Here is a 26,638-nt window from a genome sequence, read left to right as displayed (position 1 = left end):
CTAGGACTGCATGCCTAAACGACCAAAATACAGTACATTCCATAGGCGTATTCTTTAATTGCCCACCGTTCTTTTGACTGGTTTAATACGACCCTACAGACTTCCTCTCCTGTATTGCTCGTAACCTACTCTTTTGAGAGAAGCATTTACACCGAACGACATCAATTATTTTGTTGGGTTTATTCCAACCTCTGACTTCCGCTAAAGTCACCCCCCCCCCCTCCCGCTCTATGACTCCCTCTAGTACAATGGAAGTTATTCCCTGGTGTCTTAGTATATTTGCTAACATCCCGTTCCTTCTTCGAAACAGATTTTTTTCCGTATATTCATTTGTACAGAGGATATCATGTTTTGCACAAATCTACATTTCAGAAATCACCTTCGCAAGAATCATTACTATGAAGTAGGCCGCGGCTAGAGCAGATATCATCTCTCACCAGAAAACAATTCGGGAATCTACCGTTCGATCACGAGCACACGTTTGTTCTCAAACAGAAAACTGCAGTCGACTTGTACATTAAAGACAGTGCACTACCCCTTGCCATTGAAATGTCAATGGTTTCCAGTACACATTGATAGTGTGTGTGACTAATGTGCCCTAAATCCTAAACAGCACAACTTGGACACATGTTGCCAGATTTACGTGGCAAGGCAAAGGGAACGACTGACGGAAAATGAACTGGGGGGAGGTGGAGGGGGAGATCACTCTGGGTACCAGAGAAATGTACCAACAGCGAGGCACTACTGATCTACGACTTACCTTACACAAGAAAGACAAGCCTACATTTCAAGCATTCGTAGATTTAAAAAAGAATACACTTTTCGCGTTGTTTACGAGAAACTTTCAAGTTGACTTTGAAACTCACAAGTCGTCAGACGTAAAATAAAAGGAGAGAAAAACTGTCTACAACTTTTAAAGAAAACAGGTAGCAGCTATAAGTGCCGAAAAACATTACGGGTAACAGCAACTGAGAAGGGAATGAGGCAGGTTTGCAGGGTTTCAGTCTGCACGCAGAATAGGCAGCAAGAAACCCTGAATTAATTTGGACAAATAACTGAAGTAAAAGAAATAGAAACTTTGAGAGATGCTTGTGATGGTGTAACTCTTTCAGAGACAGCTAAGTATTTACAAGAGTTATTGAAAGAAAACAATTTAAAAGATGGACTTCAAAGGAAGTAAAACAAGGTTAACAGAATGTAGCCGAATCAAATCAGGCGATGCTGAGAGAACTGGATCATAAGATACTAAAAGTACGAGGGACGTTCAATAAGTAATGCAGCACATTTTTTTCTCTGCCAGTTTCGGTTCAAAAACGCGGAATTTGTTGTGGGACATAGTGGAACATTCCCTTTCTAGGCCCTATAGTTTCATATGGAAAATCGTCATTGCTTTTCTTATGGCAGAAAACCAGAGCATCGCAGATGTTCGTAGGCACTTGCAGAATGTTTACGGAGACCTACCAGTGAACAAAAGCACGGTGAGTTGTTGGTCGAAGCGTCAGTCATCATCGCAACAAGGTCACGCAAACATGTCCATTCTTCCACGTGCTGGCCATTCGCACAAAGCTGACTCCGGCCTGCAATGTTGGAACGTGCGGACACTCTCAAACAAATACATCGCTGCTCAACTGGAAGTCTCTCTTGGTAGTGCTGACACATTCGTCCACTCGCTGGGTTCCTTGCCGTCTAACAAAATATCATAAAGAGAAACGAAGAAACTTCTATGCGGAATTACTTGGGCGTTACCAAGCTGATAGTGACAATTTTTTGTCGACCACTGTCGCAGTGCGACGTTGGCTCCGATTCCACCAATACAGTGGTACCACACGGGCATACAGGCCCTTCCAGTAAGGTGGCTTAAGGACATCGCATTGAGCGGAAGTTATGTTGAAGTATAGGGTTTGTATCCAAAAGAGTGGAGAATAATATGGTGTATTCGAATCCTGAATAAAACTGACCTGCTTTCAGAAAAAAAGGTATTGCATTACTTGCTGAACGCCTCTCTTAATAAGTTTTACCATTTGGGCAGTAAAAAACCGGACTGTAGGAGAAAAAAATGGAATATAAAATGTGGACTGGCAATAGCATGGAAATTGGTTTTGAAAACGTCAAATTTGTTTACACTGTAAATAAGTTCAGTGTTTTCTGAAAATATGTGTGTGGTGTGCAACTGTGAACAGAAGTAAAATGCGGATAGTAAGCAGCACAGACGAAATGTAGGTTGGTAGGGCATGTACTGAGGCATCGAGGAATATTTAATTTGTAAATGGAGGGAAGTCTGGGGCGGAGGGGCAGCAATTGCAGCGGGAAACCAAGGCCTCACTATAGTAAGTACCACTTGCATGTTGGATGCCGGCTGCAGTAGCTTGCGCAGGAGGGGCTAACGTGGAGCATTGGGTCGAACTTACCTTGGGACTGAAGATCAAATAACTGGACATAACTTCGATCGTTGTTCATGAGTTGTGGGCGTTAGTTTAAAATAATGGGTCCTCAGCATTTACTGTGTCGTTTGGAGTCTGTTACAAAGGGTGCCTGCCCTCACCGAAGCGAGAAGGAGCTTCTCATACGGCTAAGTAGGTATCTTTATCATTTTCTCATTTAATTTGGGCTCAGTGTATTCTTATTTCTAATTTCACATTACACTTTTATAGTACGGAGTTATATGAGGTCACAAATTTTCCATTGTCGAGGCCTGGTTAGTATTTTGTGTTAATCTATATTCAGACGTACTATGCCCCTGTTTTGTTCTAGAATCTTGCAACTTTGTCTATTAAATGTTAATCTGTTTACGTAGCATATTATCGGAAACCTGAAGCAGGGAAATAACTCATAGCCTACAATCACGACAGTCGATCTGCTACAGAATAAGGCGCTAACAGTATGCTTTGCTCTGATTTTGTCTGTTTCGGAGCTCGTCACAAAAAAGGTGAGAAATCGCATACACTATGTGTATTACGATTCAAAAATAAATGGCAACTCATAAACAGAGAGATATAAAACAGATAAATTACTCTTAAACTCTGCGAAACACCAATCTCAGAAAAGTACTGTTCAGGCACGTAACAGTCATCGTGTAACGACGTTCGGGGAAATCAATAAAGCGTCTCAGAATCCCAAAAAACGATGCTATGCACCTTACGTAAATTTCCCATAAAACGAGCAATACACAGTATTATTATTAGACATTTTGATGATTGCATTCGATACCTTCCAGATCCTCAGGACTCGTTAAAATCTGGAAGAGTTGTTTAATAGTCCTGTTAAGTATCTCTGAATATCTGAAATACTTGAGGTGAATACTATTTGACCCTGGGACTCCATCCTTTCGTTTTGCCTATAATCATGTTTAAAAACAAAGGATGTAATTTAAAATATGCGGCTGCCATCATAATAGCACATAATAGTCCGCCATCTCGATAAATAAATAGTCTCACTTAGAATGCTGATGAGATGAGAGATATCCTCTTAAATGTGATTCTGATGACAAGATGAAACGTGTTGAGTTGTATGATACATGAAAGTAGAAACCAGTCAAGACTGGCCTTTGTATCATTTACAGTCTGTTATCAAATCTCTCAGGTACAAATAGCAGTAATTTATTTAGCGGTCGGATCACTTCATGCAAAATATAATTTGTTTTATGTTCACAGAAACTTCGTTTTACCCTGTGCATGTCTCCCTTTTATTAGTATTTAATTCGTTTATGGGAAATAATGTATAATTTTTTTTCATAGACAATTTTTATTATCTAATACTCCTTTCTTATGTGTGGTGTGATTTGCAATTTACTTGATTACATCGTCTCATCTTCAATGCAAGTAGCCTCCCAGTTCTGTCAAAATATTTGTAAATTATATCTTTCTTCAAAATCGTTGTAATCGTCTGTTTATACGATGTGTGAAACTATTACTAATGTACCTATTTTGAAACTAAAAGTGGCGGTTACAAACTAGGTCAAATTTCCGTAAACAGTTCCTCAGCATGATGTTTACAGCGATAACATTCATTCATCAAACGTGCTACGACAAGACGTGCTAACTGCTTGACGGAGAACATGCTTTCTTAAATTTCGCATAGTCTGCTGCCTTCTGTGCTTAAAAAATATACGACTATTTTACGACTTTGATTTGAATTATGTTGCGGATGCTAAGTTCTCGCTAACTGTGCCAGTTCTTGTGCAGGTACGGGCAACTAGTTTTCCTGAAAGAGCTGTTTCATGTTCTTGGCGGCTAGTTCGTGCATAACCTTCCTCGCTGAGATAGGCTATCGCGCAGACTCACGACATTGCTCCGAAGGCACAAACAGCACGTCTCCATTGTGCTTTTGTGTGTGTGTGTGTGTGTGTGTGTGTGTGTGTGTGTGTGTGTGTGTGTACCACTTACCGCGAGTGAGCAAGCCCTATTTCTTCAACAATGTCTTGAATTTAATGGACGGACTGCCATCCCACAACAAGATGACGGAAATTTCAACTGCTGATTAACGTTCTGTTAGGTCTGTTATTTAACCATTTGGCTAGAATCGGGTAGTGTCACAGCAGCGCAGCCATGACTTTCCATTTTATACTCCCTCCACATCCAACATGGAAACTTGCGGCAGTGCTGCTGGTATCGGATCGAAATTTTGGAAGGTTTCTTCATCGTTTATAGTAATTTGACAAGGACTAAGTGAAAAAAATTGTGCAAAGCGAACAAATTTGTGCAAAGAGCTTCATATATATTTGTTTACTTATTTGTTAATATTATTGGATCGCGCAAAGCTTTCATATTCAATTTTCTCTGAGTTTCCTTGCAGCTCTCACTTTTTGTCCTTGAATTCTTTCTCGCAGTTTCTTCTTCCACCTGCACTTTCCATCCGTCATTGTTTTGTCTGCTCGAGTTTCTGCCCTAGGATTCCGAGAAATTAAGTGGGTCCTTTCTGGAATTTTTTTGGCTAATTGAATCCGGTGTATAATTTCCATATGTTCCGTGTACGTTAGTATTTTATGGGTAGGCCTCAACAGTGAAAATTTTTTGTGTGTGTATAAAATGTTATTCTTCATTTTCGAATGTCTGACGTGAGGTTAGATAACTTTTCTTCTTCTTTTCCGGGAGTTTAGTCTGCCACCGTCTCCTGTTTTATTTGGTAGAGAATGTTTCTCATAAGTTTGCGTTCTCGTTTGATAACTGCATTGTAATGACTGATTTTTGTAAGTGAGGAGAGAGATTATTCTTTGCAGACTTATTCCATATTTCCTCCTGAGTTTCCGTAGGCTACTTGTTCTCTTCTATTACGTTCAAAGATTTTGGCTAGGTCCGTGATGTGCGGAACTCGGACTGTTTGGCCACGCTTAGTGGACAGCTTTGGTATTTCAATTTTTGAGGACATCAATTGAGGTTTTTGCAAGCACATTAGTTAGCCAGTTTTTTTCAGTACATTCTTTGAGAATTTCTCCGTCTTCGATGGCAATGGCAATGGTCTCGTCATTTGTTAATATCGCCAAGTTGTCTGAAACACAATTTGGAAAGCATATCACTGTCGTCCTAGTTGTAAAGATTTTCCAGTAGGTCGGAATTTTAGATACTTTTTCCCACTGTCAAATGAATTTGTCCACAACGGTGTTACAGATGAGGAAAGACAGACTGTCGCCATGTCGGTCGACGATTTTGATGAGGAATGGGTCAAATATGTCGCCCATGCATTTCAATGTAGAGCTTGCGATATACTTAATTTATATTCTTTCGCCGTGTACTCGGAGTGGAGTATTTGAGATCCAGCCAAATGTAGAATTTGGTTGTTTTTCAGCCAAATACCAAGCGACCTGCTAACCGAGAAAAATGGTTCAAATGGCTCTGAGCACTATGGGACTTAACTTCTGAGGTCATCAGTCCCCTAGAACTTAGAACTACTTAAACCTAACTAACCTAAGGACATCACACTATCCATGCCCGAGGCAGGATTCGAACCTGCGACCGTAGCGGTCTCGCGGTTCCAGACTGTAGCGCCTAGAACCGCTAGGCCACACCGGCCGGCTGAGAGAGATTTCCAGTTCCCCAGTTTAACATAAGACCAAGGGAAACCCATAAAAAACTTTGGTATTCGGCTGGTCGACGGAGCAGATCACCGGCCGATCAACCACATTTAGGTTCTACGTGATTTCCTTGCATCTCTTTAGCCGAATGCCGGGATGGGTCGATTTCATTCCCTATCTGGTCGATGGTAAAGAGTCACACTATGGATTTAAAGGTCAGGGGATCAATCCTCCACTAGTCCTAGAATTCTCATCTGTTACTTATCACTACTTCCACCTGTAGCGCCGGCCGGAGTGGCCAAGCGGTTCTAGGCGCTACAGTCTGGAACCGCGCGACCGCTACAGTCGCAGGTTCGAATCCGGCCTCGGGCATGGATGTGTGTGATGTCCTCAGGTTAGTTAGGTTTAAGTAGGTCTACGTTCTATGGGACTGATGACCTCAGAAGTTAAGTCCCATAGTGCTCAGAGCTATTTGAACCATGTTTCCATCTGTAGCAATGTTTGTGGATATTAAAAACGGGGAGTAGCAACGTGGTTCGGAGCTCGTATTGAATTGTAGATCCGCCCTAGAGTTTGCAGTGTTCCATTACTGATGCTCTCGGTGTCAACGCGATTTTAAAACCATCATTTCTCACTTAATTCATAGCCGGCCGCTGTGGCCGAGCGGTTCTAGGCGCTTCAGTCTGGAACAGCGCGACTGCTACGGTCGCAGGTTCGAATCCTGCCTCAGGCATGGATATGTGTGATGTCCTTAGGTTAGTTAGACTTAAGTAGGCCTACGTTCTAGGGGACTGATGACCTCAGATGTTAATTCCCGTAGTGCTCAAAGCCATTTGAACCATTTCAACTTCCTTCCTGCAGGAACCTTACTAGGATGCTGCGAATCGGTGCCATATTAATTTGTTTCTTGGACAACGCAGCAAACAAAAAAAAACATAGCGGCTAGTACGAACTGCATCTGGAACTGTGTGTAATGGTGTAAAGCAAATGAAAGACTAGACATTCATAATATATACAAAAAAAGACGCACCACGAAGGAATTATCCGAGTGGGACGGAAATCGATAAATGTGGTGCATATCCAACACGGAAACTTGCGGCTGTGCTACTGTTAACGAATCGAAATTTTGGAAGGTTTTCTCACACAGCGTTTATGATAATTTGACAAATGATTATAATTTCAGGGAAGAAAAAGGACGATTTATTCAAGAGAACGAGTTTCACAAATTGAGTAAGTCATACATCGTTGATCCACCTCTGGCCCTTAAGCAAGCAGTTATTCGGCTTGGCACTGATTGAGAAAGTTGTTCGATGTAATCCTGAGGGATATCGTCCCAAATGCTCTCCAATTCGCGCTTAGTTAGTCGAAATCCCAAGCTGGCTGAAGGGCCATGCTCACAATGCTCGAAATGTTAGTTGTGGAGAGATCCGGCGACCTTTCTGGCCAGTGTAGGGTTTGGCAAGCACTAAGTCAAGCAGTAGAAGCTCTTGCTGTGTGCCGGTGGTCATTATCTTGCTGAAATGTGGACCCAGGATGGCTTCCCATGAAGGGCAACAAAACTGTACGTAGAATATCGCGACGTATCGTTGTGCTTTAAGGGTGCCATGGACGACAGCCAAAGGGATCCTGCTAGCAAAAGAAATAGCACCCCAAACCATGGGTTCTGGTTGTCGGCAGTATGGCCGGTTACAGTCACATTGGTATGTCACCGCTGCCCGGGGCGTCTCCATAAACATTTTCGCTGTTCATCGGAGCTCAATTGGAATCGGGACTCGTAACTGAAGACAAGTGATATTTCATGCCGAAGATGTGTCTGAAGCCTATCCGGACAACGGTGGGATATCAACCCGACTGTTCGCGGCCACATGGCCCGAAAACCAGGAGTGATGGTCTGGGGTGTCATTTTTTTGTGCAGCAGGACCACTTTGCTTGCCATCCGCAGCACTCGTACAGTACTCGGTACGTCGAAAATATTCTATGCCCCGTTTTGTTGCTCTTCATGGTATGCCATCGTGGGCTTATATTTCAGCAAGATAATGACCGCCCATACAAGGCGAGAGTTTCTGCTGCTTGTCTTCGTGTTTGCCAAATCCTGTCTTGGCCAGCATGGTAGATGGATCTCTCCCCAATTGAGAACATTTGCACCATTATGGGGAGGGCCCTCCAACCAGCTTGGGAGTTTGACGATCGAACGCTCCATTTGGACAGAATTTGGCATGATATCCCTCGGGATGACATCCAACAACTCTGTCAATCAGTGCCAAGCTGAGTAACTACTTTCACAACGGCCAGAGGTGGACCAACGCATTATTGACTTTCTGAGTTTGTGAAGCGCTTTCTGTTGAACAATCCTCCAAACTTTTTGAAATTGTTTGTTTGTCTGTACATCTACACCCCATCCGGATAATTCCTTCTTGGTGCGACTTTTTGAGTTTATTTTGCAACGTAGCTCACCGTCACTCACAAGGTTATATCGCTTCCTACTCTTTAAACAGGAGCCCTAAAACCGCGGCAGTGACAGGATACCTACCTGCGCCTAAGGACACGTCGGATACGTGTAAATAGCCAAAGAAACGAGTAAGAACTGTGCTTTTGTTATTCGGTGTACCGTCCCCCAAAATGCCGTTGTATTATTGTCTCACAGAAAAACAATGCGTCAGTGGAAAAATGAGCGGCTGGAAGTGGCAAACAACAAACTGTGGTCAATCAAATCGACTACAAGTGCGTGGCGAATCTCATACTACCCACAGCGATATCAGGAAGTGATTTTCACCAGTATAAGAATAAGTCACTAACTGTCCACTGACAGTATCCTCACCTTGGGGACAATTACCGGCCGCTGTGACCGAGTGGTTCCAAGCGCTTCAGTCTGGAACTGCGGGACCGCTGCGGCCGCGGGTTCGAATCCTGCCTCGGGCATGTGTGTGTGATATCAAAAATGGCTCTGAGCACTATGGGACTTAACATCTGAGGTCATCAGCCCCCTAGAACTTAGAACTACTTAAACCTAACTAAGGACATCACACGCATCCATGCCAGAAGCAGTATTCGAACTTGCGACCGTAGCGGTCGCGTGGTTTCTGACTGAAGCGCCTAGAACCGCTCGGTTACAACGGCCGGCTGTGTGACGTCCTTAGGTTAGTTAGGTTTAAGTAGTTCTAAGTTCTAGGGAACTGATGACCTCAGATGTTAAGTCCCATAGTGCACAGAGCCATTTGAACCATTTTTAGGGACAATTCACCAATGTTGGTGGTTGTAGTATCCCACCATGGGTACACCGTGTTTTATCTACATGCATTTTAAACGCTGACAGGGGAGCTGCCATTTTGGGTGTCTTTGTCGTCACCGACACGAACGCAACACATGTCCGAAAAGTCTGTGAAATATCAGCCCTCAGCTCTAAAATTTCAAGGGAGAGGTGCTCAATGATCTCTGAGTGGATAGCTCTACCGGATACTTCCAAGGAACAAAAATTCCAGAGCTGCCATCGGAATTAGTCTCGGTACTTTTCGCAGCTACTGTGCACCATGATACGCTGTTTTTAGAGTGTAATGTGTAGGATCCTAACTACTTTAGTGTTGCTGTGGCTTATGGTTGTTACTGCACAGTGCTAAACATCTTTCTTATTTACAAATTGGATCACCTTTCCAGTTTACATGGACCATTCTTTATGCAACAGGCAGGAAAATTAATTATTTTCATTCGAATTTAGCTAATTTTGCCTCACAAGCATTACAAAGAAATATTACACGGAAGACTGTTGCAAGCTCAGCTCACTCGTCGGTAATCCTCGATGTATCTTGAAATTCCCAGCAAATTTTTTCCTCAAAATGCAGTACTGTTAACGAATTGTAATTGTACACCATAAATACACGCATCAGAAAAGAAGAAGAAACTTCGTACTCTAACCGAAGATTATGGTACGGCATCAACTGTTGTCCAATACGAGCTTCTTCAATACTCTGACCAATTGTCCGCTTCTCTAAAGCGCTCCTGAGCGAATGCTGAGATCTTCCTTAAGGCAACAACAGATTTCTTTCCCTGTCTTTGCCTAACCGAACCAGTGTCCCATTTCTGAAAATCTTAGCGTTGATGGTATTTAAATCTCTAGTTTCATTTCCTTCCTACTTTTGACTAAAGAAGGAATATTTCAGTTAATTATCACGCAGTTACGATGTCAACTGGAATTTCCCCCATGATGTCGTCCAGTAACATACGACGCTTTGTCTTTCTTGATCAACTTATGGTCCTACTTACATACCACAGCGTTCGGCTTCAGTCCCATTTTTCCCTCTCCTGTAGCGGTCCGTGTTTACAGCACGGTAATATGTACAGAGTCCATTAGTTGGAAACAAACGAAAATGCATTACATACGAAGGCATGCTGAAAATTAATGCCACTACGGTCACTGGTTCGAATCCTGCCTCGGGCATGGATGTGTGTGATGTCCTTAGGTTAGTTAGGTTTAAGTAGTTATAAGTTCAGGGGACCGATGACCTCAGATGTTAAGTCCCATAGTGCTCAGAGCCATTTTTTGAAAATTAATGAGTCCAAATTTTCTAAGTGAAAACTATTACAGCTTTTTAAAATAAAACAGTTCATTGATATTGTGCATATTCATTCTTCGTATCTGCATATTTATTTCTCAACTGGGCACCCTGGCGACGAACACATTTCTGCCAACTACAGGCCGGTTTCTTGATACCTTCATCGTAGAATATTTGACGTTGTTAACGAAGCCTCAGTCTCACCGCTGCCCGCACCGCTTCGTCACTATCAAAGTGTAGTCCTCGCTTACAGCACTTGTTTCTCACGTACCGACTTAATTACGTTGTTCAGAGCCATGCTTCACTCTAGCGACAGAGGGCTGCAAATACGAAGAAAGAAAGAATAAAGGGGTAGAATGTTAGTAACTTTTGTTTTATTTAAAAAGCTTCAAGATTCTTAACACAAATTCGGAGGCATTACCTCTCAGCACGCCCGCTATATTCTGTGAATATAGAAGTATTTTTGACTGAACTGAATCTGAAAACTGCACATGAAGTGAAATGCCGCTAACCGCACGCTCAAAGAAAATATCTTACAATATGCTTGTAAACGAATCTCTTCTTTTATACAAGACTGTGGTATAAACACGTAAGCCAGCAAAGCTGCTGTGAATATCTGTCACGTGCAATCTGTATACTTATTTCTTTGGTGAATGGCAGATAACAGTATGCCTCTCCCACCTCTCATATTGTGTCTACAATATAACATAAATGACAAGTATGAATGATACGAATTAATAACTTTCCAGACACCGAAAAAAATATATTAGCAATGACTATAAAATCCTGTATGGTTTGGCTCTGAGCACTATGGGACTTAACATCTATGGTCATCAGTCCCCTAGAACTTAGAACTACTTAAACCTAATTAACCTAAGGACATCACACAACACCCAGTCATCACGAGGCAGAGAAAATCCCTGACCTCGCCGGGAATCGAACCCGGGAACCCGGGCGCGGGAAGCGAGAACGCTACCGCATGACCACGAGCTGCAGACTGTATGGTTTCCAACTGAATGTAGCAGTAACTGAAACGTTGACACTAAACTACAATCGCACCCATATCTACTACATTTACAGGTGTCTCCTCAGTGTCATTAGGCGCATTTTCTGTCTGTTTCAGCGGATATCCACAATTTCATTTTTTCACTGTCTAGGTGTGTACAAATACCGATAATCGCATGTTTCATTCGACGCCCAATGTCAAAGGAAAGAGTTGGATTTTTTCGACATTCCAAACAAAATGATTCTTAAAGCGGAAATTTTACATAGCCGTTCGATAGACATGCTCGAAATTAATCCAGTTCAGTTTTCGGTTTAAAAACATCTATTAACAGGAACAGTAAAACACGAATAGACCTATATCTCCAACGTCGATCAGTTGTAGAATTTTGGAACACGTATTGTGTTCGAGTATAATGACTTTTCTGGAGACTAGAAATCTACTCTGTAGGAATCAGCATGGGTTTCGAAAAACATGATCGTTTGAAACGCAGCTCGCACTATTCGTCCACAAGACTCAGAGGGCCATAGACACGGGTTCCGAGGTAGGTGCTGTGTTTCTTGACTTCCGCAAGGCGTTTGATACAGTTGCCCACAGTCGTTTAATGAACAATGTAAGAGCATATGGACCATCTGACCAATTGCGTGATTGGATTGAACAGTTCCTAGATAACAGAACGCAGCATGTCATTCTCAATAGAGAGAAGTCTTCCGAAGTAAGAGTTATTTCAGGTGTGTCGCAGGGGAGTGTCGTAGGACCGTTGCCATTCACAGAATATATAAATGACCTTGTGGATGACATCGGAAGTTCACTGAGGCTTTTTGCGGATGAGAGCAGGCCGGGTGGCCGAGCGGTTCTAGACGTACATCCTCAGAAATTTCTTCCTCAAATTAAGACCGGTATTTGATATTAGTAGACTTCTCTTGGCCAGAAATGCCTTTTTTCCATAGCGAGTCTGCTTTTGATGTCCTCCTTGCTCCGTCCGTCATTGGTTATTTTACTGCCTAGGTAGCAGAATTCCTTAACTTCATTGACTTCGTGACCATCAATCCTGATGTTAAGTTTCTCGCTGTTCTCTTTTCTACTACTTCTCATTAACTTCGTCTTTCTCCGATTTACTCTCAAACCATACTGTGTACTCATTAGACTGTTCATTCCGTTCAGCAGATCATTTAATTCTTCTTCACTTTCGCTCAGGATAGCAATGTCATCAGCGAATCGTATCATTGATATCCTTTCACCTTGTATTTTAATTCCACTCCTGAAACTTTCTTTTCTTTACATAATTGCTTCCTCGATGTACAGATTGAAGAGTAGGGGCGAAAGGCTACAGCCTTGTCTTACACCCTTCTTAATGTGAGCACTTCGTTCTTGATCGTCCACTCTTATTATTCCCTCTTGGTTGTTGTACATATTGTATATGACCCGTCTCTCCCTATAGCTTACCCCTACGTTTTTCAGAATCTCGAACAGCTTGCACGATTTTATATTGTCGAACGCTTTTTCCAGGTCGACAAATCCTATGAAAGTGTCTTGATTTTTCTTTAGCCTTGCTTCCATTATTAGCCGTAACGTCAGAATTGCCTCTCTCGTCCCTTTACTTTTCCTAAAGCCAAACTGATCGTCACCTAGCGCATTCTCAATTTTCTTTTCCATTCTTCTCTATGTTATTCTTGTAAGCAGCTTCGAAGCATGAGCTGTTAAGCTGATTGTGCGATAATTCTCGCACTTGTCAGCTCTTGCCGTCTTCGGAATTGTGTGGATGATGCTTTTCCGAAAGTCAGATGGTACATCGCCAGACTCATATATTCTACACACCAACGTGAATAGTCGTTTTGTTGCCACTTCCCCCAATGATTTTAGAAATTCTGATGGAATGTTATCTGTCCCTTCTGCCTTATTTGACCGTAAGTCCTCCAAAGCTCTTTTAAATTCCGATTCTAATACTGGATCCCCTATCTCTTCTAAATCGACTCCTGTTTCTTCTTCTATCACATCAGACAAATGTTCACCCTCATAGAGGCTTACAATGTATTCTTTCCACCTATCTGCTCTCTCCTCTGCATTTAACAGTGGAATTCCCGTTGCACTCTTAATGTTAGCACCGTTGCTTTTAATGTCACCAAAGGTTGTTTTGACTTTCCTGTATGCTGAGCCTGTCCTTCGGACAATCATATCTTTTTCGATGTCTTCACATTTTTCCTGCAGCCATTTCGTCTTAGCTTCCCTGCACTTCCTATTTATTTCATTCCTCAGCCACTTGTATTTCTGTATTCCTGATTTTCCCGGAACATGTTTGTACTTCCTCCTTTCATCAATCAACAGAAGTATTTCTTCTGTTACCCATGGTTTCTTCGCAGCTACCTTCTTTGTACCCATGTTTTCCTTCCCAACTTCTGTGATGGCCCTTTTTAGAGATATCCATTCCTCTTCAAACTGCATTGCCTATTGCGCTATTCCTTATTGCTGTATTTATAGCGTTAGAGAACTTCAAACGTATATCGTCATTCCTTAGTACTTCCGTATCCCACTTCTTTGCGTATTGATTCTTCCTGACTAATGTCTTGAACTTCAGCCTACTCTTCATCACTACTATATTGTGATCTGAATCTATATCTTCTCCTGGGTACGCCTTACAATCCAGTATCTGATTTCGGAATCTCTGTCTGACCATGATGTAATCTAATTGAAATCTTCCGTATCTCCCGGCCTTTTTCCAAGTATACCTCCTCCTCTTGTGATTCTCGAATAGGGTATTCGCTATTACTAGCTGAAACTTGTTACAGAACTCAATTAGTCTGTCTCCTCTTTCATTCCTTGTCCCAAGGCCATATTCTCCTGTAACCTTTTTTTCTACTCCTTCCCCTACAACTGCATTCCAGTCGCCCATGACTATTAGATTTTCGTCCCCCTTTACATACTGCATTACTCTCTCAATATCCTCATACACTTTCTCTATCTGTTCATCTTCAGCTTGCGACGTCGGCATGTATACCTGAACTATCGTTGTCGGTGTTGGTCTGCTGTCGATTCTGATTAGAACAACCCGGTCACTGAACTGTTCACAGTAACACACCCTCTGCCCTACCTTCCTATTCATAACGAATCCTACACCTGTTATACCATTTTCTGCTGCTGTTGATATTACCCGATACTCATCTGACCAGAAATCCTTGTCTTCCTTCCACTTCACTTCACTGACCCCTACTATATCTACACTCCTGGAAATGGAAAAAAGAACACATTGACACCGGTGTGTCAGACCCGCCATACTTGCTCCGGACACTGCGAGAGGGCTGTACAAGCAATGATCACACGCACGGCACAGCGGACACACCAGGAACCGCGGTGTTGGCCGTCGAATGGCGCTAGCTGCGCAGCATTTGTGCACCGCCGCCGTCAGTGTCAGCCAGTTTGCCGTGGCATACGGAGCTCCATCGCAGTCTTTAACACTGGTAGCATGCCGCGACAGCGTGGACGTGAACCGTATGTGCAGTTGACGGACTTTGAGCGAGGGCGTATAGTGGGCATGCGGGAGGCCGGGTGGACGTACCGCCGAATTGCTCAACACGTGGGGCGTGAGGTCTCCACAGTACATCGATGTTGTCGCCAGTGGTCGGCGGAAGGTGCACGTGCCCGTCGACCTGGGACCGGACCGCAGCGACGCACGGATGCACACCAAGACCGTAGGATCCTACGCAGTGCCGTAGGGGACCGCACCGCCACTTCCCAGCAAATTAGGGACACTGTTGCTCCTGGGGTATCGGCGAGGACCATTCGCAACCGTCTCCATGAAGCTGGGCTACGGTCCCGCACACCGTTAGGCCGTCTTCCGCTCACGCCCCAACATCGTGCAGCCCGCCTCCAGTGGTGTCGCGACAGGCGTGAATGGAGGGACGAATGGAGACGTGTCGTCTTCAGCGATGAGAGTCGCTTCTGCCTTGGTGCCGATGATGGTCGTATGCGTGTTTGGCGCCGTGCAGGTGAGCGCCACAATCGGGATTGCATACGACCGAGGCACACAGGGCCAACACCCGGCATCATGGTGTGGGGAGCGATCTCCTACACTGGCCGTACACCACTGGTGATCGTCGAGGGGACACTGAATAGTGCACGGTACATCCAAACCGTCATCGAACCCATCGTTCTACCATTCCTAGACCGGCAAGGGAACTTGCTGTTCCAACAGGACAATGCACGTCCGCATGTATCCCGTGCCACCCAACGTGCTCTAGAAGGTGTAAGTCAACTACCCTGGCCAGCAAGATCTCCGGATCTGTCCCCCATTGAGCATGTTTGGGACTGGATGAAGCGTCGTCTCACGCGGTCTGCACGTCCAGCACGAACGCTGGTCCAACTGAGGCGCCAGGTGGAAATGGCATGGCAAGCCGTTCCACAGGACTACATCCAGCATCTCTACGATCGTCTCCATGGGAGAATAGCAGCCTGCATTGCTGCGAAAGGTGGATATACACTGTACTAGTGCCGACATTGTGCATGCTCTGTTGCCTGTGTCTATGTGCCTGTGGTTCTGTCAGTGTGATCATGTGATGTATCTGACCCCAGGAATGTGTCAATAAAGTTTCCCCTTCCTGGGACAATGAATTCACAGTGTTCTTATTTCAATTTCCAGGAGTGTAGATTTAGCCTTTGCATTTCCCTTTTCAGATTTTCTAGTTTCCCCTACCACGTTCAAGCTTCTGACATTCCACGCCCCGACTCGTAGAACGTTATCCTTTCGTAGATTATTCAATCTTTTTCTCATGGTAACCTCCCCCTTGGCAGTCCCCTCCCAGAGATCCGAATGGGGGACTATTCCGGAATCTTTTGCCAATGGAGAGATCATGACACTTCTTCAATTACAGGCCACATGTCCTGTGGATACACGTTACGTGTCTTTAATGCAGTGGTTTCCATTGCCTTCTGCATCCTCATGTCGTTGATCATTGCTGATTCTTCCACCTTTAGGGGCAATTTCCCACCCCTAGGACAAGAGAGTGCCCTGAACCTCCATCCGCTCCTCCGCCCTCTTTGACAAGGCCGTTGGCAGAATGAGGCTGACTTCTTATGCCGGAAGTCTTCGGCCGCCAATGCTGATTATTTATCAAAATTCAGGCAGTGGCGGGGATCGAACCCGGGACCGAAGACATTTTTGATTGTGAATCAAAGACGCTACCCCTAGACCACCTTAGGTTAGTTAGGTTTAAGTAGATCTAAGTTCTAGGGGACGGATGACCTCAGAAGTTAAGTCCCATAGTGCTCAGAGCCTTTTTTTTTGCGGATGATGCTGTAGTATATCGAGACGATGTAAAAATGGAAAATTGTACTAAAATGCAGGAGGATCTGCAACAAATTGACGCAATTGAATCTCAATGTAGACAAGTCTAATGTGCTGCGAATACATAGAAAGGAAGATCCTCATTTAGCTACAGTATAGCAGGTCAGCAACTGGAAGCAGTTAATTTCATAAATTATCTAAGAGTAGGCATTGGGAGTAATTTAAAATGGAATGACCATATAAAATTAATCGTCGGTAAATCAGATGCCAGACTGAGATTCATTGGAAGAATCCTAAGGAAATGCAGTCCGAAAACAAAGGAAGTAGGTTACAGTACTCTTGTTCGCCCACTGCTTGAATACAGCTCACCGGTGTGCGATCCGTCCCAGATGGGGTTCATAGCAGAGATATGGAAGATCCAACGGAGAGCAGCGCGCTTCGTCACAGGATCATTTAGTAATCGCGAAAGCGTTACGGATATGATAGATAAACTCCAGTGGAAGACTCTGCAGGAGAGACGCTCAGTAGCTCGGTACGGGCTTTTGTTGAAGTTTCGAGAACGTACCTTCACCGAGGAGTCAAGCAGTATAACGCTCCCTCCTACATATATCTCGCGAAGAGACCATGATAAAATCAGGGAGATTAGAGCCCACACAGAGGCATACCGACAATCAATCTTTCTTTCCACGAACAAAAAGAGACTGGAATAGAAGGGAGAACCAATATAGGTACTCCACGTAGCCTCCGCCACACACCGTCAGGTAGTTTGCGGAGTATGGATGTAGATGTAGATGTAGAATATTAACCAGTATTCCAGCAGCGACTCAGTAGCGCTGCTGCATGGCGGCAGCAGATAGCGCGGGTCAGGCTGCCACACGCGACGGGGCAAGTCGGGCAGGGACTGCTGCTGGACACCAGTTTTTCTCCCTGTTTTACAGGCCCTGTTCATGCATGTCGATAAAACTAATATCGCCCATATAGGGCAGGTTCAGCCGCCTCGGTGAAGGTCTTATTACATTCGATTCCACATTGGGCGACTTGCCGACCCAGCCTGGAGTCGAACCCGGGCCCCTTAGGATGACAGTCTGTCAAGCAGATTCAGCTACATTTTTTTCTTTCTTTTTTTAAAAAAAAAAATTGTTCGTTGTTGATCGTTTTCTTTGGTCGTTGCGGACGTCACAAGACATCCGTTAAAATTCGTTTGTTGATCCTTCCACTCAGTTTTTTTTTTTATTACAGAGGCCAACCAGCTTTCTGACCTAGCACGCTGAGCTACCGTGCCGGCTGATCGGGGCGGACTCCTTTCGCTGACTGTTACAGTGTGTTATCTTTCAGACGTTTCACGCCTTACACGCCAATTGCCATCTGTCCGATGGAGTATAAAATGTGATTCATCTCAGAAGGCCAACTGTCGCCACACAATGGACGTCCAGTTGCAGTATTGGCGAGCAAATTCCAACCTTTGTCGCCGCTGAACAGCGGGCAGCATCGGTTCATACTGAGGAGGCCCAAACGCAGCAAGGTCGGCTGAACGGTCATTGAGAAGCTATCTGTTGGCGACTCCTTGGTTCCTCTGGCGGTCTGTTGCTCATACGTTGCACGTCTGTTTGCCCCTACACATCTCCGTAGCCGTCATCCATCCCTGTCATCTATGACCCATGTTGCTCCATAGATGTCTCTGTGCCAGTTTTGGATACCGCCATTTTGCCATGCACGCTATACTTTAACCACGGCAGCACTTGCACCCTTGCCTCGAAGGACGCTGATCAAGCCCGTTTCGACGTCAGATAAATCGCTCCGTCTCCGCATCACTACAAAGACTGCACAGTTTTCCACTAGCCACCGACACGCTTTATTCCTCCACTTCATCTCTGACACCTGTCACCCTTGGGTGTTTATTGCACGTTGGTGTCCTACATTTGAAATGGTCGCATTAATGCGAACGGACCATGTACTGTGTCTTACCTCATTTTCATGAACCGTATCCAGCATACCTAGGGTGGCGGTATAATTGTTTGCTGTATTTTTCGAATACAGGTTCTCTAAATTTAGACAATGAGCCGTGCATGGCTAGCGTTTATCCCATTTATTGTCTGTCATCTTCTATTATGGTGCTGCCACCTCGTTTTCTTCTTCCATTTACTGGCGTCACTAACTTCCAGCCTTACTTGCCCATGAGCGGCAGCAGCAGCGCGTATCGGAAAGTGCACTGCCGTACCATCTCTGGAGTGACCGATAGTATTTCCGGGTCGTTGTGTGTCTGGCAGTCAGTTGGAGACGGACCAGCAGTGCAGTCGGGACGCTGCAGAAGTGAAGTCGGGGACAGAGCGCCACTGAGGCGCGGACAGCCAGTGCTCGCCGACCGCTGGCGACACACATGAAATGTACGACCGAGGGAGATTGGAGAGGGACGACCGTTGGTTGGTCGTTCGGTTGGTCGTCTCATCGGCCGATGATATTTGCTCCTTTCGCCGTTTCCGGGCCTGGGAACTTGGTCGGTTGGCGTGGAGGAGCGAGGAAATCTCCACGGCGCGTAGTTTGTCCGAGGCCGCTGGCGGCGTCCACACGCGGCCGGAGTGTGTGGTGCTGTTCCCATTGCTATGAGGTCCGTGGCTCACCGATCCTGGACACGAAAGTTGAGTTCTGACTTAATCTATCAATAAGTCACACTGTTCACATTGTGTCGTTTGGATTTCGTTGTCGGCGTTTGGAACATTCCCGCTGTTAAGTCCCATAGTGCTCAGAGCCATTTGAACCATTTGACATTCCCGCGAGAAACAATGTGTGTTTTCGAGTTGGCAAATTTTAGCAACCCTCCGGTCCAGTTTAACTGTACTTCGTTATTTTGAATTGAAATGCACCAGCGGAATCTTCCGCCTTGTGGCCGTTAACGTTCCGGTTACGTGCCCCGGCCGTTGACGTAAATTCGGGCAGAGTATTTTCCTCATCGTGTTGTCGCTGTCCAGCACGGTGTGTCGTTTGAAATCTCAATGTATAATTCGTTGTGGGTGCCAATAACTTCTATGTTGTTACATTGAACTCCCTGTTGTGTGCTGGTCGGGTGGAGTGGAAGCTATCTTGTCGGTGGGTCCGTTGACTGACTGTCGGTTGGGTTGTCGTCGGATCGAGAATGGTTGGGCCGACTGCCTGTCCCACCTAAGCGACCCTCGGAAACTTCTGAGCGCCGTAGGGTGTACTGCCTTTTCTTATTTGTTCTTGTTATTTGTATTTGTATGGCTTCTAGACGATTTTTAAATTAAGGTTTTTTGGGCCTTCAGCCTAATTTAATGAACTGTTTTAAGGTAAGGCCTTGGCCTTTTAAACGTTTATTTTGGTTTGAGCCTTAAGAGATGGGCCTTCAACCGATTTTTGTAAAATTAGGGTTTTTGCTCTTAAGGTGTGAGATTGTTTCGGCCTTCAGCCTAATTGAAAGAACTGATTTAAGGTGAGGCCTACTCCCTTTTAAATTTCTGATTTTGGTTTGAGTCTTAAGTTATTGGCGTCCAGTCGATTTTAATTTAAAGTGGTCTTGCCCCTAAGGCATGAGATTGTATGGCGCATTCAGCCGGTAAATTAATGCCGTGTGTTTAAAAATTTTCTTGGCTGTTGTAATGTTTGATCAAATAAGTAAACTTGTATGTTCGAGTGTAACTGACAGATGCTTTTTTGGCCCCTTTCAACAATTTAAACTACCTGTTATTGTCCTGCGGGTTTAGCAAGGCGTTTCAGACAATAAGGTTTTGCGAGAACTACTTTATCTTTCTCCTGAGGATTCCAATTCACGTTCGCCGAGCGTCTCTGTTACATTTTCGTGGCTCAGCGCGTCTCTGTCAGTTGTTGTCACGACTACTTCATAAGGACTGCAAGTACTGTAGCATTAGAAATGGTCGCACCATCTTGTGGTATGAGATTTCCTTTACAGGTGCATTGCACTGTCCCGTAACCTATTCAACAAATCTAAGTCCTCTATTAGCCTTTAAAATCTGTGATTGATAACTACCGGGTGATCAAAGTAAGTATAAATTTGAAAACTGAGTAAATCACGGAATAATGTTGAGAGGTACAAATTGACACACATGCCTGGGATGACATGGGGTTTTTTTAGAACCAAAAAAATACAAACGTTCAAAAATGTCCGACAGATGGCGCTTCATCTGATCAGAATAGCAATAATTAGCCTAACAAAGTAAGACAAAGCAAAGATGATGTTCTTTACTGGAAATGCTCAATATGTCCACCATCATTCCTCCACAATAGCTGTAGTCGAGGAATAATTTTGTGAACAGCACTGTAAAGCATGTCCGGAGTTATGGTGAGGCATTGGCGTCGGATGTTGTCTTTCAGCATCCCTAGAGATGTCGGTCGATCACGATACACTTGCGACTTCAGGTAACCCCAAAGCCAATAATCGCACGGACTGAGGTCTGGGGACCTGGGAGGCGAAGCATGACGAAAGTGGCGGCTGAGCACACGATAATCACCAAACAACGGGCACAAGACATCTTTCAAGCATCTAGCAATACTTTTTTTTGGTTCTAATAAAACTCCATGACATTCCAAGCATGTCTGTCAATTTTTACCCCTCTATCTACATTATTCTGTGGTTTATTAAGTTTTCAAACTTATACTGACTTTTTTATCACCCGATATATACTTCTGATGCGCCAGACTTTCCCGATGGACTATTCACATCTCAGGCGAAACGTCGGATATCGCAGTGAAATCCATAAAGTGCTTCATCGGCGCACATCTTCAGACGTCGCGCAGCTATGCCGTTGAAATGTGGGTATTTCGTAACGATTTCCCACGTTTCGTCCGAGAACCATTTATGCAACACGTGCTTCTGTTGTCTGACGACCTCGTCACGTTTGTTACAGATTCTGGCGAGCTCGGTGAAGAACCTTCTGCTCCTCGACCTGGGTATGGTGGTCGCCTACCCCACCATCATGATACCCGCCCTGCAGAACGAACCGTCTGCCGGCGAACTCTGCCTCAACGACGAACAGACGTCTTGGATCGGTAAATATTTGTTGCTGTTTTCGTTTTAGAGTAGAGCACAGGGAAAGAGAGACGTTCAGCAGAAGAGCACGAATTATAATGTTACGGCATTACAATGCAAGGTGTCCCTCTTATTTACAAACCTACTTGTCTAAATTTTGGAACTCTGGACTAAAGTCAGGATGGTCCTACCTGAGTCGCTTTCGCAAATAAATAGAGATTAAACACTTGTTTTATCAAATATAGCGAGAGAAATACAGGGAAACAACTCCTTCCATTTTAGCGTTCTCTCCTCTTCTGGCTTGGCTGCTTCTATGCGCGAGAACTTTAATATGAGTTGCGCTTTCCCGGCTGCCTTGACTTCTTCGTGCTACAGTCCACTTGTTTACATGTTTCACTGTCAGCAGGCGTGAACAGTCTCTCCGATTACATCATCACTTTGTCACGTGGCTTCTGCGCACACATCAAGAAGCTAGTAGTTACCTGATGAAGTATTACTACCTGGCGGTGAGGTGCGTCTATGACTGTCACGTGTTTACCAAGGCGGAACCAGTTTTATTCTCACTTCTCTACTCTGCCGAGACCAGGGCTGGGCCCGTGAACTGACTGGGGGCACCGTGCGCTTGTGTGTCGCCGTGGGGGCACAGTGCGCGAGCAGCTCACATACTCTTTCTCGCGAACTGGACTGAAGACTGCCGAAAGTAGGAGTTCAACAGCTGACGCCCGAGTTTGTAATCACGTTAGTTTTCTTTGCATTATCGTGGTCGTTACAGTACGACAATACAATGAATACTTACGATACAATATAACACGTGTACAGCATTTGCGGAACTGCATCCTCAACCAATCGTGTCACACGAAACTCCCATCAAATGAAAACGTTGTAATACCTTATAACAACACTGTCGTCGAGAAAAGCAAATGAATTTACACTAGAGCACATACTTTTATGCGCCACCTCGTCACGTAAGACTTTGCAAGTCAGTTATTAGGTTGTGAAATTGCCGTGTTGTTTTGCTACGTTTGTCAATGTGTGAAATTTTATCCTTTATCTTTTCCCTTTGCGACGAAATTCGTTTTCCAGTTTCTTCTGAGCGTGACTGTATGGTTCCAGCTTCTTTCCTAATACTAAAGACAGGAAGACACATGAGTTTTGCTATTTCGCAGAAAAAGACTACTGAAAATAGGATGTCTGCAGTGGAAAGGATATCAAATTCAGACACGTAGTAGTAGTAGTAGTAGTAGTAGTAGTAGTAGTAGTAGTAGTAGTAGTAAGAAAAGCACTTCTGAAAAAGCGAAGTCTGTTAACATCGGACACAAATTTGTGTGTTCAGTCGTCTTTTCTGGATGTATTTGTTTGGAGAGCAGCCTTGTACCCAACTGAAGTGTGGACGATAGACGGTTCAGACAAGTGCTAAGGCTTAGATGGACAGATTAAAAAACTAATGAAATGGTGCAGGGTTCCACTAGGCAGAAAAGAAATCAATAATCTGACAACGGAGGAAAGCATGGAGAGCAACAACTGTAGAGGGGAAACCGAGGCTTCTATAGTATGCAGGATGGAGTGGATGTAGGTTGTAGCAGTTGAGACAGTGATGAAGAGGCTTGTAGAGGACAGATTAGCGTGGAGCGCTGCATGAGACTAGTCTTTGGATCGGAGACCACAGCGGAAGTTCCATTACCTGGATATGATTGGGCAAAAATGCTGACCATCACTGATAAATAACGCTCCGAGTACTATACTTCCTTTTAAATTTTCACTACCTCATCTTGTCGCCACATTTTACATAAACTGACAAAACTGTTTTTACCTACAATATACTATTACATATACAAGGGATGTACAGAGTTAGGCGAGCTTTCTTCGTAGGAGACAGTGACCATACATTTCCGAATCAGTCTCCCAGGTAACAGACTAGAGGTGACACTTCGATCATTGAACGGAAGGAAGTCAATATCCATCTCCACGTCAGCAGAAAATAAATCATGAAAGAGATTTGACTAATACGGAGGAAAGAATTGATATACTATTTCAGATTATTATCAGAACCTTCTCCATAAGGTCTTCAGAATGTAGGAAACAAAATATTGTCCACAAGCACTCATCTTTAGCTAGCAGTCACCTCCTCGAACGAATGGGCTGGGTAGCAGCAGCAAACTGATTTACAAGCATCATAAGTGAGAATTTACACTACTGACTGCATTAAGTTTTCTTTTATTGGCGTCGCATTTAGTGACCCAAACTTGAAACACAACCTGACTCGCAGTGCCGTAATGCAAATGTTACGAAAACATAATCTTCACGACCTCCTCTTCTTAATTGTACAATTTGGTCAATCGCCCTTCCATACTTTCTCCTCTTTCGGCCGCCTAAATTGCTTCCTTCAATTAGCTGATGTCACTTACATTCGCCTATTATAAATCGACTTCTAGTCATTACTTCTGACGTAGATGGGAGGGATCACCCAGCTATTAAGACCATACGGGAAATATTAGTAAACTAAAAACATGCTTGAGAAATTATTTGATTTCTTATTCGGCGCCAGTCGATGATGGACATTTATTTCAGAAACTTGTTGCACAACGCGCGCAGTACGAATCACATGTTGAACTGTCAGAAAAGGACGTTAACAACACACACATAAAGCAGATCAAATCTACATATGCCACGTTTTAAATACGACAGTGAGCCACTACACTCGCATTCGAGATGAACTGCTTTGAAATCCCTGTAGGGCGTCACACCCGCCCCCCCCCCTCACACCCCAACCACCCCCCCCCCCTCGCCTCTTTATTATTATCTCTTTATTATTATTATGCTTCACCTGCAATGACCTTGTCGTCGACGACTCTTTCAAAGATAATGTTCCTCCCTTTCTGAAACGATTGTTACCTCACACCATTGCCGAGTATTTCATTTTAATGAGACTTTAGAGGTCAGGACCATCACATACAACCTGCGGTAAAATAAGCAGCGAGAGAGTGTCAAACGGCAAGTCATCCTCTAATAGCGAACTGAACGAGGTAAGAGGCGACCGTGACCGTCTCAAATTTTGTTGCGCAAGTTTGCAGGGAGGACAAAATACAAAGGACAACTGAACGTAACGATTCGTAGGATGTCGTTGACCTATTGCGTAGAGGTAAGGCAAATTTGTATCCAAATGTTAACTAGAAAGTTTAAAAATGTATTGCTGACACAGTTATTGAAGATAATTTCCTAATAATCCCACATATGTGGAACGTGTAGGTTTTCTGCCTAACACTAAAAGTTTTTCGAACGAAATGGGGGAATGGCTGCTGTACTGATTAGCAGGATTTAAATACTGCTCGTTATGATTCGTAAGCCGATACTTCTTTTCCTTGGAGTTTAATTCCGTTTCCAAATTTCTCCTTGGTTCCCTTTATTGCTTGCTCTACGTACAGACTGAGTACTGGCGAAATAGACTGCAACACTGTCTGCCTGCATTCTCAACTACTGCTTCCCTTTCTTGCCCTTCAGTTCTTTCAACTTCAGTCCGGTTTCTGTACAACTTGTAGGTAGCGTTCCGCTCCCTGTATTTTATTCCTGATACCTTCCGAATTTCAAAGAATGTTCAACTCATTATCGAAAAATCTAAATATTTGCATTGTCTTTCTTCAGTCTTTCTTCAGTCTTAGGTAGGTAGGGTCAGTATTTCAACACATGCTCCTATATTTCTTTGGAACTCAAGTTGATATTCACTCAGGTTGACGTCTATCATTCGCAGATCTACAACTACATGATATCTATGCAGTTCGCATTTAAGTGACTGGCAGCGAGTTCATCGAACCGTCTTGAGACTATTTCTCTACCGTTACATTCTGCAACAGCGCACGCGAAAAGAGAACACTTAAATCTTTCTGTGCGAACTCTGATTTCTCTTATTTTCTTACGATGATCATTTCTCCCTTTGTAGTATCAACAAAGTATTTTCACCTTTGGAGGAGGAAGTTGGTGATTGAGATTTCGTGAAAAGATCTCGCCTCAATGGAAACGCCTTTGCTTTAATGATTGCTGTCCCAGCTCACGTATCATATTTGGTAATACAAAACGAGCTGCCCTTCTTTGAACTTTCTCGATTTCCTCTGTAAGGATAACATACTGCACAACAGTACACTGTCAGAGGACGGACGGTTATAAGCGCTTCAGTCTGGAACCGCGCGACCGCTACGGTCGCAGGTTCGAATCCTGCCTCGGACATGGATGTGTATGATGTCCTTAAGTTAGTTAGGTTTAAGTAGTTGTAAGTTCTTGAAGACTGATGACCACAGTCTCATAGTGCTCAGAGCAATTTGATCCATTCAGAGGACGGACAGGTGTAATGTACATAGTCTCTTGTGGATTTGTTGCATCTTCTAAGTGTTCTGCTAGTTAAACGTAGTTTCTGGTTCGCCTTCCCCACAACTTTTACCATGTGGTCGTTCCATTTAACTTGTTCGTGACAGTAATCCCTAGGTATCTAATTGAACTGACAACCTTTAGGGTTCTGCGATTCCCCGCGTAACCGAAATTTATCGGGTTCCTTTTAGTGCTCATATGGACGAACTCACACTTTTCATTATTTAGCGTCAATACTTCGTGTTAATATTTTACAAGCATGACTTATTCGAGTGATGGTTCATTTACACTCACCCTTGGCAGTGTCTCCCTCTTCGGTATTGTGCCAGTAAGTACTAGTAAAGAAACTACTCGAGATTCGAACTTAGCAGGTTTACGGTTGCAATTTATTTCACTACCTTTGTTACTGGATCGAAGCACTTTATTCATTGAAACTAAATATGAGAGG

At 44.0% G+C, this 26,638-nt stretch overlaps 1 protein-coding gene across 1 annotated transcript in view; it reads left to right on the top strand.

Annotated features, from left to right (window-relative positions):
• The window catches only part of LOC126455965 (facilitated trehalose transporter Tret1-like), a 170,351-nt gene that overhangs the window by 26,633 nt on the left and 117,080 nt on the right, over positions 1-26,638 (top strand). The window contains exon 5 of the mRNA XM_050091722.1: positions 21,713-21,854. Within this exon, the coding sequence (XP_049947679.1) occupies positions 21,713-21,854 (142 nt within the window). The remainder of the gene's footprint in view (positions 1-21,712; positions 21,855-26,638) is intronic.

The sequence above is a fragment of the Schistocerca serialis genome, chromosome 2 (assembly GCF_023864345.2).
Source record: "Schistocerca serialis cubense isolate TAMUIC-IGC-003099 chromosome 2, iqSchSeri2.2, whole genome shotgun sequence".
NCBI classification, from domain to species: domain Eukaryota; kingdom Metazoa; phylum Arthropoda; class Insecta; order Orthoptera; family Acrididae; genus Schistocerca; species Schistocerca serialis.
The sequence above is the reverse complement of the archived record's forward strand: the minus strand, read 5'-3'. Positions and strand labels throughout refer to the sequence as shown.